This window comes from Malaya genurostris, chromosome 1 (genome assembly GCF_030247185.1).
Source record: "Malaya genurostris strain Urasoe2022 chromosome 1, Malgen_1.1, whole genome shotgun sequence".
NCBI lineage: Eukaryota > Metazoa > Arthropoda > Insecta > Diptera > Culicidae > Malaya > Malaya genurostris.
The window spans coordinates 15,057,202-15,070,007 of NC_080570.1; the positions used below are offsets into that span (position 1 = coordinate 15,057,202).

General features: G+C 38.6%; 1 protein-coding gene across 5 annotated transcripts in view; it reads right to left on the reverse strand.

Moving 5' to 3' along the window:
• LOC131433108 (hemicentin-1) overlaps positions 1 to 12,806 on the reverse strand; it is a 406,910-nt gene that overhangs the window by 100,604 nt on the left and 293,500 nt on the right. For all 5 annotated transcript variants that reach the window (XM_058599958.1, XM_058599949.1, XM_058599927.1 and 2 more), the window contains one exon: positions 5,499 to 5,635. In XM_058599958.1, the coding sequence (XP_058455941.1) occupies positions 5,499 to 5,635 (137 nt within the window). The remainder of the gene's footprint in view (positions 1 to 5,498; positions 5,636 to 12,806) is intronic.

The following is a 12,806-nucleotide window of genomic DNA, read 5'->3' on the forward strand; positions in this document are numbered from 1 at the left end:
CGGTGACTGTTGTAGTGACGATTGCCGTAGGCTCTAGAGTCCCTCAAGGCAGCCACTTGGGACCAATTTTATTCTTGCTCTACTTACCTCAACTTTTTATTGTCATGCATTTCTAAGACAGAACAAAAAAACGGATAACGTTAAAAATTCGTGTTAAAAAACCGCACAGCTTAGGAAAATCGCGTGAAAAAAATGCCTTAAAAATCGCGTGAAAAAGACCTCAGTGTACTTCAGATTGCAGCAGAGCATAAATTTGGTATTAAGGTACTTTGGAACTTATACTCAAGTTCGTTGGAACTTTAGAACGTTTGAACTTTAGTATTTTGGCTTTGTTGGTACAGGGTTGCGCAATAATACTAAGTATGGAAGGGGTGTCGCCGCCCAACGGTCAAAGTGAAATTTCTGAAATGAAAAATGTTTTTTTTTACTGTCAAATATCGACGAGATTTAGTGTCATCTCGAAATTTTTTTTTTGAAAAAATCCACTTTCTGTACCAGACAAAAAATGTTGATTTCCAAAATCGAGAAAAAAAACAATTTTTTGTGTTGACTTAGAATTGTCTAAAACGTCGAGATCTAGTGTCATCTCGACTTTTTTTTGTTAAGATTCGACTGGGACTCTGGGATTTCCAAAATCGAACATTGTTTGATGCAAAATGTCTTAGAATTGGAAACAACGGTCGTAACAAATCGCTTGGTAGTCGAGCTGTATGGCATGTTGCACCGTCCTGTTGAAACCATGCAGCCATTAGTCTGTAACTTTCGAGGCTGTTCCTCAATAAATTGAGGGTTTTCAGTGGCATAGAAATGACAACTTTACATTCATTTAACATGCGTTTACATGAAATTTCCGAAATCAAAATTTTGTTTTGATTCCAAAAGCCTTAGTAAAAAAAAAGCGTGAAACGTCAAGATTTCGAGTTACCTCGCAACCTTTTTAATTTTTGTGGAAAAACTCGACTCAGAGACTTTCTGGAATCGAGAATTTGTTTTTATCCATCTTATCTCGAAAAGATTTTATGCAATTCTAAGACATTCGACAACAAAAAAAAAAAGATTTTATAAAATTCTACTCAAAATTCTAAGTTTAAGAGTCGATTTAAGCTTAAATCGATCAAATTTTATATAATTTTGTTTACACTAGGAGTCTCCGGGGCTCTGATTAAAAGTCAGTTCTATAACATTTTTTAAAGGAAAAAGGAGAAAGTCAAAGGAAGATTAATTTACACAGAAATTATCGAAAGGAAAACAAGCTTTCTGTTCTGTTTCTTTTTTTATTGATTCCTTCCATCAAGTTTTGAACTGCTACCTTGGACACTTTCCTAGCCACAGATCGCCAGATTGTCTTGAATTGCATCATCGTCTTACTCCGTTCTATTAAACAGAACTCTGACGTGTTGGGAGGCTTTTTGATTTCTTTTCACTGGGATGGCAAGATGCCAAATCCTACCAATATAGAACATAGCAAATGGATTTGCTTGAGAAAAGATAACAGACGTTCATCAGGCGACTTCGGCACGTAAATTGATGTGTTTGGAAATCTCAGCCACTTTTCTCTTCCAATTGGCGTGTAATTGTCCTGTCCCAGAAGCACTTTAAAGTTTATCATGACGTTACTCCGGTCAACTTTTTTTATCCTTTTCGATGCGATTTTCTTGTAAGCAGGGCTTGCGAATTGAAGCAACGAATATGAACGAAAGAGTTTCACCCTCTGTACTATTCACTCACTTTCGTATGTCAGGCAACATTCATAGAGCAATCAAAGCACGCTTGAAACAGGTGGCTTCTCTTGGCGGCTTCCGACATTCGATTTACTCCCTGGCTATTGGCAAACGTTCATTTCGTTAGTAACAGTTGATTTGGCCACAATCGACAACAAGCTCGCCAACTGCACCCTGCGAGTAGATAGCAGATATTCTCAATGATGGAGCAAAATTTGAAGTGTTAAATGTCATTTCTTCAAATGAATATCAAATGTCGAAATCGAGATTAAACATCGTCAAAATCTATCTAAATATAAATAATTATAAAAAATAGACTCTCTTGGAATCAACTGTGGGAATTCATCAAAAACTGCAATTTGTAATTCCAGTCTCATATCAAATCCTTCGTCCCAGAAAGTCAACTTTTTGCAAATAAAAACATTTCATGACATTCTAAAACAACAGGTAAAAAAACGTATTTGTTTTTTGACTTTGCTTTTCAATAATAAAATGATATTTAACGTTTAATACTTCGCTTCCTCATCGAGAAAATCCGATCTACTTGCAGGGTGCAACAGTTGCCATTTTTTTTGTTGAATCTAGCCATATTAACTATCACCAACGAAATAATTCGATTTCATGAATTTCATGAACTCTTGGCACTCTAATGTCTTTGAATGAAGTGGTAGTCTGATCTTATACTGTTGCCCAGCTTGTTGCTATTGAATATTGTTCGAATCTGAGTTACGGTTCTAGAGCTGCAACATGGCGAGTGCTATTAACCATAAAAAACTAGCTTCAGTCTGACATAAAAAAATATTCATCCGTTCAAGACCATGTAAATTCACTCGTTCCGATTGTGAGCAAGTAATTTAGCTGAAAACATCGTATTATCGAAGTATTTATTTTACTGGATTCTAATATTACAGTGGTAGGCTTGCTGGCTGACGGCGAACGTTCTCCAAACTCTTCACAGTTTGCGAATAGCTAGGATTTTGACGTAACACGAGCAAAATTTCGACGCATCGAATGTTATTTCTACAACTTAAAATCAAATGACAATATTAAAGTCACTTTTGTCTTCGAAATGAGAGGTACGACGGTTTCTGTTTTGAGTTCACAAAAAAACCATTTCGTCAATTTGAAGTTAATAAGGTAGTTTCACACGTTCTACATTTGGATTTTTTTTTATAGCTGAAGAAGACGATAGTTAATGTTACCATTTTTCAAAACTACGATTCCTGAAGAACAAACGCACGTTCATCGACGGGTAAACTGTGATAAAAATTCTGCACAGTTGCTTCTGTGCATTTCTTGGGTGCAGCTATCTAGCTTTTTTTTCTGGAATTCTTCAACGTTTCGAGAGCCCGGCGCTTCCTTCTTGAAGGTTCTCTTCACAATTGCCCGGGAAATTCAACAGGTTGATGGTTTTCTCAACAAATTCGATGTTAATTGAATTCAAAATACACTGAAGCCGTTTTTACACGAGGGATACATACCGCGTTAAAAACAATCGCGTAACTTCGGAAATCCGCGTAGAAGAAATATTTTTTTTTGAAAGAAACCGACTTTGGGATTTGAAAAAAGAATTAGACTTCCGAAATCGAAATTTTTTTGAACATTTAGGGGTTTTGTTTGTTTGTGCAAAAAGCACATATTTTGTTTCTATTTCTTCACGTTTCGCCTTCGGCTTCGGATAGGCACGATATGGCAGTTCAATTTGAACTGCTTTTAAGCACTGATGAGCCGAAGGCGAAACGCGAAGAAATAGAAATTTTTTTGTTCGATGCTAGATGTCTTAGAATTGCATGAAATGTCGAGCTTTTGTATAATCTCAAAAAATATTTCTTTCAAAAAAAATCGAAAATTTTCTAAGTGTCAAAGAGTTTATTTAAAAAAAATTATTCCACGTTTCATGCATTTCTAAGACGAAACAAGAAAATTGCATGACTTTGGAAATCCGTGTAAAATAAACTGCCTCAAAAACGCGTAAGACCTTAGTGTATTGCAGAAATAATACAGGGATCAATAAGTCCCGAGACATATTTTTTGCAAAATTTTTTTTTATTCATCAACATAATCACCTTTTAGGGTGATACAATGGTTCCAACGTTTTTCCAATTTTTCAATACCATGTCTATAAAAAAATTTGTCTTTCGCTTCAAAATAAGCTTCAGTTTCAGCGATGACCTCCTCATTTGAGCCAAATCTTTTTCCCTGGAGCATTTGTTTAAGATCAGTAAAGTGCCAGTAGTCACTGGGGGCTAAATCTGGCGAGTATGGGGGGTGGGGAAGCAGATCAAAGCCCAATTCGTTCAATTTCGCCATTGTTTTCATCGACTTGTGGCAGGGTGCATTGTCTTGATGAAAAAGCAATCGCGGCACCCACTTGGAAAAAACCTTTTTTATGCTCAATTTTTCATGAAGGATAGTAAATATACTTCCATATGATATCTGTGTCATCTCAGCAATCTCACGGAGCTTCACTTTATAATTTTTGTCACTTCACTCACATTTTCCGGTGTAACGGCCTCCACAGGTCTACCCGAGCGTTCCGCGTCATTTGTGTCGATACGACCACGTTTAAACTCGGCGAACCACCGACAAATCGTTGCTTTTGATGGACACGAGTCCGGATAACATTTTTCAATCCATTTTTTCGCTTTTACCCATTAAAAAACAATGTTTTATCAAAACACGAAACTCGGTTTTTTCCATTTTTTAAACAAACTACAAAACGACTTTACTCCAGCCTCGATAACTCAGCTGTTTCTGGTCGGATCGACTTAAAATTTTGACCCGTTTCAAGCAAAGGTTAGTACTCTAGAAAGACGTGGTTACTGGTTTACTACGAGCGCCATTTCTGCTTTAGTCTCGGGACTTATTGATCCATGTGTCACAATAGCGTAATGAGCCGATGCCAAATCCGACCGAAAGACAGGACACTCATGCTGTTTGTACAGTGGCAGACGTTTTTTTTTCTCCAAGCTTTCCTTTTTGTAAGTTTTAGTGTTTAATGTACTTTTTGAAAAGGAAATAGACTACCGTAAGCCACAGGTATAAGTAGCTTGCCATACCAACAGCTTCTGTCCAGAGTTTCTACGGAGAAACTGATCACTTCGCGTCTTCTATATTTCGTATAATACAGTGAGTCTGGAAGCGTTCGTAAACTCTTCTTTACTTGGACTATGAAACTTACATAGTCCATTAAGATGCACTTGCTGAGCTAGACCAAAATCGGCTCTCATACAGTTTTCATATCCTTGTTTTGGCTCGAATTGGTGACTTCAGAGATTGTCTCGTCGCTTTTTACATATTTTTAAAGAGTTTCTTGACTTGATTCTCTGGTTTTTCATTACTTTGGAATAATGTTGAATGTTTTAGTTCTAGATTCCTCCACACCCACTGACATGAAGCTAATCGCCTGGCATATATTTTCTAACATACACACTAAAACAAAGTTGAATCATATTTAAGTAAGATCAAGTCAACTTTAACTTTAACGGAACAAATTGTCCTAGATCTACACCAAAAATGATACTTCAAACCGTTGACAGAAGAATACGGCAAAGGCGGTCCCAAGAGACCACCCTGCGGTACTCCACTACGGTTACTAACCCCGCTAGACCTCCGAACATTTTCCTAAACCCAACTGTATTTCATCATCACAAGTTAGCCAATTAAACCGACCCTACCGACGACCTTCGCTGCTCGCCACCTCCCGTGGCCGGTAATGGCCGATGGTGGTGGTGGCCGAGCACCGGACACTAGAAGGGAAACCAGAACGATACTCACATTTTTGTACCAGGCAAAGGAAGTCACCGGTGGCCGTGCGTCCGCCCGGCACTTGAGCGTCACATTTTCGCCTTCCGCCCGGGTGATAACCCGGGCCGGGTCCTCGTTGGCCAGATGCACCGATACGACCGGTTCGTCTGTTCGGGATGAAAGAAAGGAAGCAATAATTAATATAAAATACAGCTTTGGTGCATTAGAGAGGAAATTATAAAATTTAATTTATCGTGCGCGATGGTGGACTGCAGCCCGTGTTCCGTATTGTGTTTTGCCACGACGGGATTCGTCGCCGCCATTGGCCGTTGGTGGTTCGTTGCCGATATGTGAAGCCCAATCCGACGACGACGACGACGGGGACGGGGAGTGGTTCTATCACTTTCAACAGAACCTCTGTTACTGAGGATTGCAGTCGCCTATAGCAGTGCCTGCGAATAGATTATGTGACTCTCGGGCGCTATTTAGTGGAACAAATTGAGTTTTAAATTTCCATAATTGGAGGTTACCCGGGCCAGTGAATTGTACCAGAGCTGGATCAAATTGCTGGATGGGACTGCGAACTCTAGTTTCGAGGAGCAGTGTTGCCAACGATTTCTGTAGGCACTTCATTATGATACACCCAAACCTCCTTTTACGAACCTTATATATAAATGTATGTATGCTTACACACTCACTCGTCTGCATATATGTGTATATATTTATACATATAAATGATCGCTTTTACTTCACCAATATTTATATGTATTTAGAAATACATATATTTGCACACATGTGTACGTATATTAATACATATATACATATATAAGTTACGTAAATGGAGGTTTGGGTGTAATGGAATTTCGCACGGAACAACCGACGACGACTGCAAAGGAAAACAATTCTCGGCAAAACAATTCCGAAAAGCTTCAACTTTTCAATTAAGTCGACTGCAAACACGCCTTCCATCAATTTAAACGGTGTGTCTGCACTCTCTGCTTCCAATCCCATTATAATTATTATTATTGTTATTATTTCTTATCCTAGTTTGGAGTGCATCAGCAAAACTTGGCCCATTAAATGAATGAGTTTTGTGCACTAGTTTTGGATGATAAACTATAAGCACTTTACTGTATTTTTCAGCAACTGCTTTTGCCTATTGTTAGGTTTGATGAGTAGGGAGAGATCAGCTGCATCGGCAGAATGGCGGTTAGACCAGGCGCTCTCACCTCCCACTGGGACTATTTCATTCGAAGATAAATACCAATGGCGGTATGGATGAAACGAAAACCACTTGCGGAATGTTTCCTCGGTTAGTTCGGATTGGGTTTTGGGTTTTTTTTGTACTACCTACCAAGAGACACACCACAGTCACTCACTGAAATTATCATCATCAAATTTATGGCGCACCTTCGTGTCGCTGCAAATTGCAAAAAAAAACACATTCACAAAAAAAACAATTGCACACACACACCGCAACAGATAGTGTGTGTTGCAGCACCACCGGAAGGAAGGACACAGAAGGGTCATTTAAAATTAATGATTTAATGGTACAATTTATGTATTGTAAGCCGGGTTTGGAACAGCAGCCACTGCGCCACCAACGCCAGGCCCGAAATAATTAAGTCTACCGTAAATTACATTTCAAACAATTGGACAATTCTGAGCTCGACAATTGATGCAGGATGTCGTTGTGTTTGGGGAACTTCAACGGCCAACACCGCACCAAATTGACCGTGGGTACGGTGGCTTTGAGATAAAATTATGTTCGAATAAATATTTGAATTTCTAAATTTTCTCATACATTTAGGTAATGGTTAACCGGAGCTAGATTGAAAATTAGCACGGTTTCATAATAAATGAAAGTAATTTCATTTTTATTCAAGCTCTTCGGCTCGGATTCCCAGTGACCAGCTGTTCAAATTAGGTTGCTAGTGCAACCTAGCTTGAAATAGTTCAAATCCGTGTTCTGGTTCCGGAGTTACGAGTCGGTAAGTGCCATTGACAATAATAAAAAAAACAAACCTATTTTAATCCTCCTAGTGGTGTGATAATGCCTTTCTCATATCAATCATACTATCATATATAATACTGTGGTGTTCTTCAAAATAATTATCTTCGATTCTTAAAAGAATAATCGAAATCGGTTTGTTTGACCGTCTACTAAAAAAAAACTATCAATTGGAGAAGATTTGAGGTCGGTTGAGGTTTTTTACGGTTTTTCGCCCTTTTCATTGATGGTTTAAGAACACTGGTAACACACTTTACCCTATATTTCCGGATCCGGAAGTCGGATCCAGATGAAATTCAGGAATTACGTATGGGACCACATGACCTTTAATTTGAACCTAAGTTTGTGAAAGTCGGTCGCGCCATCTATGAGAAAAGATAGAATACATATTTTCGTTTTTTTTTTTGCACATTTTACCCCATAACTCTGGAACCGGAAGTCTGATTCAAATAATATTCAGGAATGAACGGTACCACAAGACCTTTCATTTAAATCTAAGTTTGTAAAAATCTCCGCGAAATTTGCGTATCTCAGTGTATTTAGGCACCAGTTTTTGTTTTGTATTCTCTATATAAACCTACTTTTATCTATGCGAAGTGTTTTTCTAAAACATTTCTTTAAACATTTCGGATGCTCTGAAAAGGGCCATTTAGATTACCTCCGTTTTTCTCGAACTAAAGAAACAGTAGAATTTCGACGAAAATATCTCTCGTATGAGACGACCGGTGCACAATTCAAATTAACATATGTGCATAGCAGTTTTCAGAATTTCCGGCACATTCCACCTTAATGGCGATTAGATAATAAATAACGGGCCCATGATAATCGAAATGGTATATGATAAATAGAGAAAGGCAAAAACCGATTTGTTTATGTTTCGCCTTCAACTTATCAGTGCATTAACAGCTTATGTTGAACTGCTAATGCCACCTCGCGGTTCTATTTACTAAGCGGCCACACACGTGATATCGAAAACCAGTGTATTAACACAACACAGCAATTCAACAAAACCTGAAAAAACTCTGCATGACTATAAAAAAAACAGTTTGATCTGTGCCATCAAAATACTTATTTTACCGACAAATGATTTATTTTGCCGAAAGCTATTTCATCGAGAGCCTTTGCACCGAAGCGATACTTTTACATCCAATCTTCTGCTGTTTCAACTAGGTTTCTCAACCAGGTAGGCTTTAGTCGAACCCATGCCTAAAAAGCGTTTTCAGGAATCAGAACAAATTGGCTCAGGTGGCACGTTTCTCTTTTGTAGGGTGATTGTCGATAATTGGAATCAAATTTAACAGTTCGGCTGAAAAGTTCGTATCGTTTAATAGAAACACACATTTTTCTGCCAAAATTCGTTTTTATTATTCAACATAATTGCCATCAGAGGCGATACAGCGATTACAGCGATCTTCCAACTTTTCGATACCATTTTTGTAGTACGATTTGTCCTTTGCCTCAAAATAGGCCTCAGTTTCAACGATTATATCTTCATTGCTTCTAAACTTTTTACCAGCGAGCATTCTCTTGAGGTCTGAGAACAGGAAAAAGTCACTGGGGGGCCAAATCTGGAGAATACGGTGGATGAGGGAGCAATTCGAAGTCCAATTCGTTAAATGTCAGCATGGTTTTCATCGACTTGTGACACGGTGCATTGTCTTGATGAAACAAAACTTTTTTTTTAATTCAAACGCTCTAATAACGCTATATAATAGTCACTGTTGATGGCTTTTCCCTTTTCAAGGTAGTCGATGAAAATTATACCATGCGAATCCCAAAATACAGACGCCATAACCTTACCGGCCGATTGTTAAGTCTTTCCACGCTTTGGGTTCGGTTCATCGCGTGCAGTCCACTCAGCTGACTGTCGATGGACTCCGGAGTGAAGTGATGGAGCCATGTTTCGTCCATTGTTATATATCGACGAAAAAAATCGGTTTTATTTCGATATAACAGCTCCAAACACTGCTCAGAATCATCAATTCGTTGTTGTTTTTGATCGATTGTGAGCTCACGCGGCACCCATTTTGCACAAAGCTTTCTCATATCCAAATATTCGTGAATAATATGTCCAACACGTTCATTTGATATCTTTAGGGTGTCAGATATCTCGATCAACTTCACTTTACGGTCATTGAAACTCATTTTGTGGATTTTTTTCACGTTTTCATCGGTAACAGCCTCTTTTGGACGTCTACTGCGTTCATCGTCTTCGGTGCTCATATGACCAGTAAGAAACGATACGAACTTTTCAGCCGATCTGTTAGATGCAATTTTCAATATCATCTATTCTAGATGATTGAAGGATTGAATACAGTACTCATCAGCATAGTATTTTCGCTCGATTGGTTTTTAGCACGGTTCCTTGTTGGCAACATCATTGTTAATTCTTTGACTGTGACGTATTGAAGCACATGAGAAAATAGAGTACACTTTTCTAATTCATTTTGAACGTGTTACCATGTAACTCCGGAATTGGATGTCGGATCCAAACAAAATTCAATAGCAGACTATGGAACTGTAAAGATTTCAATTTGAGTTTGAGTTTCGTGAGGAATGATTGTCTGATTATTTGGAACGACAACTTGATGAACACATAGTTTATTATACGGACGGTTCTCTGTTGAAAGGTCATGTGCTGGTGCTGCTGTCTACTGTTGTGAAATGAGGCTAGAGCAGACTCATTCACCTGGTAGATACTGTACTGTGTTCTAAGCAGAAATCTTCGCGATTTCGTGTGGAATACAATTGGCACTTCAGAAGAGAATCTGTGGTAAACGAATTTATTTTCGATCCGACAGGCAGCTTTAAAAGTATACAGTTCGAATGATTCACGGTCGAATCTAGTGACCGCAGCATTTCAAATGCTGTTTACTTCTTATGGGAACCCGGACATTCTGGTATTACTGGAAATGAATGGGCTGATGAGTCGGCTAGAGCTGGTGCAACGAATGATTTCGTTGGTCCTGAACCAGCTTTACCACTTTCAACTAGTTGGATAAAGCACAAGATTTGTTCTTGGGCTGCATTCAAACATGCCAGCTACTGACGCAGATTGCAAACTTGCGCTCAAAAAAAGGCATTTTTACCAGATTTAAATCTAAAAATGTCAGTATTCTGGTCGGAGATCTGACTGGATATTGCAAACTCAATTATAACATGGCTACTATTGAACGTACTGAGTATTATTCGTGTGATTTATGTGAAGGCGATTACGGTACTTCCTATCATCTGATATGTAACTGTCCCGTATTGACGCAACTACATATCCGGGTTTTTGGTTCTCCATACATAGTTGAGTCTGTGTATGGGGAGCTCAAGTTGAAAGATATTCAATCGTTTCTTACCCAATGTGGTAAGGAGCTATAGTCACAAGGGTTCATCGTTCTTCCTGGAGTGAATGAATCCTTTCTGTATTTACCTTAAATAGGTTTTAGCAGATTGTTTGGAATCCTTTATGGGGTGCCGAATTTACTTCTGCTCGTACATACTGCGAATCGTTATGCATTCTTCCAGAAATGCAGAATGGTGTCGCTTTTGTAAAATCTATAAATCCTCTCGGGGGTTGGAGGTTTTATTATCTGTGCATTTTGGCACCAGCGAATCGTTCAGCATTCTTTCGGGGATGCAGAACGATTTGTTTCTTTATGTTTTGTGATGTTCCCACTTCACCCACTTCACAATTCCCTTCCATGTTCCCTTAATCCTTCCCTTCCCATCAGCAAATTGATGAGAAGCTACGGCAAGGCACAAATCTCCAAATAACTAGGGAAACATGCCACTTGAGCCAATTAGTTCTGATTCTGATAGTGCCGGACCTGATGGTACTCGTATGGTATCAATAATGTTCAATACCTCTCTACGTACCGGAGTATTCCCCGATCCATGGAAAAAATCATTTATCTTTCCTGTGTTCAAAAAAGGTGACAAGTGACAGATATCCAACTACAGAGGAATAGCTGCACTGTGTGCAGTTTGTAAGTGATTCGAAATAATCGTTCTCGACTTCATCACTAATAACTGCTCTAACTACATATCTTCAAATCAACACGGTTTTATGCCTAAACGATCTACAACTACAAATGTTATCATTTATCATCCAGTCATTACAAGCACGACTACAGGTCGACAAAATAAATCATCAAATAGCCGTTGCTAAATTAGCGAGGCTTGCATTCAAGGATACACTTTTGGCCTGACTTCAGTCTTACCCGAAAAAACATGACATGGCAGTACAAATTGGTACCTGTACTACCACGCCTTCCCGAGTGAGCTCCGGGGTACCTCAAGGTAGTCATCTCGGACCATTCATATTTTTACTCTATTTGAACGATCTAAATTTTTCGCTGAAGTGCCTAAAACTATTATTCGCCGACGATTTTAAGATGTTTCAGAGATTCCGAAGACACTCTATTCTTGCATTAATCGCAACCAAATGCGTCGTTATCTTATTTTCTCGTAAACGCTGAAGAATTACTAAGCAGAAGTCCGTAGTCAAAGACCTAGGCGTTTTCTTGGATTGTTAACAAATGTTCAAGGAACACATGGAACATATTATTTTTCCCAGCTACCAGGATCGTGATCTTGGCCTGCCATCCGTTCGTCGGGATGTCTCAAAAGCAGTCCTTGTTCCTGATTTAATATTATCACGAATTAATTGTCCACATCTGTTACAAAAATTGAATTCCGACATCCATCAACGCAGTCCTTGATACCAGCCATTTTTTAGATAACCTCGTGCTAGAACACAAATTATACATCTAAAGAACCTTTCCTCAGCATCGCTGTTCCGATGTTTTCGATTTCCATTTGTCGGGTACTACTGCAAAAAAATGTTTCCCGAATACTCTCTCTAGCTAGTTCTAATTCTATCTACGATCTCAGAGACGTGAATACGACTTACTTTACAATGGGTGCCTTTTGAAAATTTACCCTCTGAGAGAGTGATAAGTTTTTGATCGTGAATATCTCCTGTTGTATCTAACGAATCAACATAATTTTTGCTACATGCCATCGGAAATATGATCACAATTTTATGATAAAATTTTCAGTTGTGTGACATAATCTCAAATAATTCAAAAGTAAACTTTTCTGAAAGGTTTGGTATAAACGAGTATTAAAGACGATAATTCATAAGGCGCTTTTGCCTTTCTCGTATTTTTAAATATCTGCTGCTGTACAACAAATCGTTCGAGGAAAATGTTCCGAACAGTGCTTAATATCGTAATGAGTTCCACAATTTGGTCCTTCTGAAAGGTAGGAATGGATCCCGTACGGCATCCTGATAGTTTCTTTCAATGAAATGCAAATCCAAAATGAAATAATCG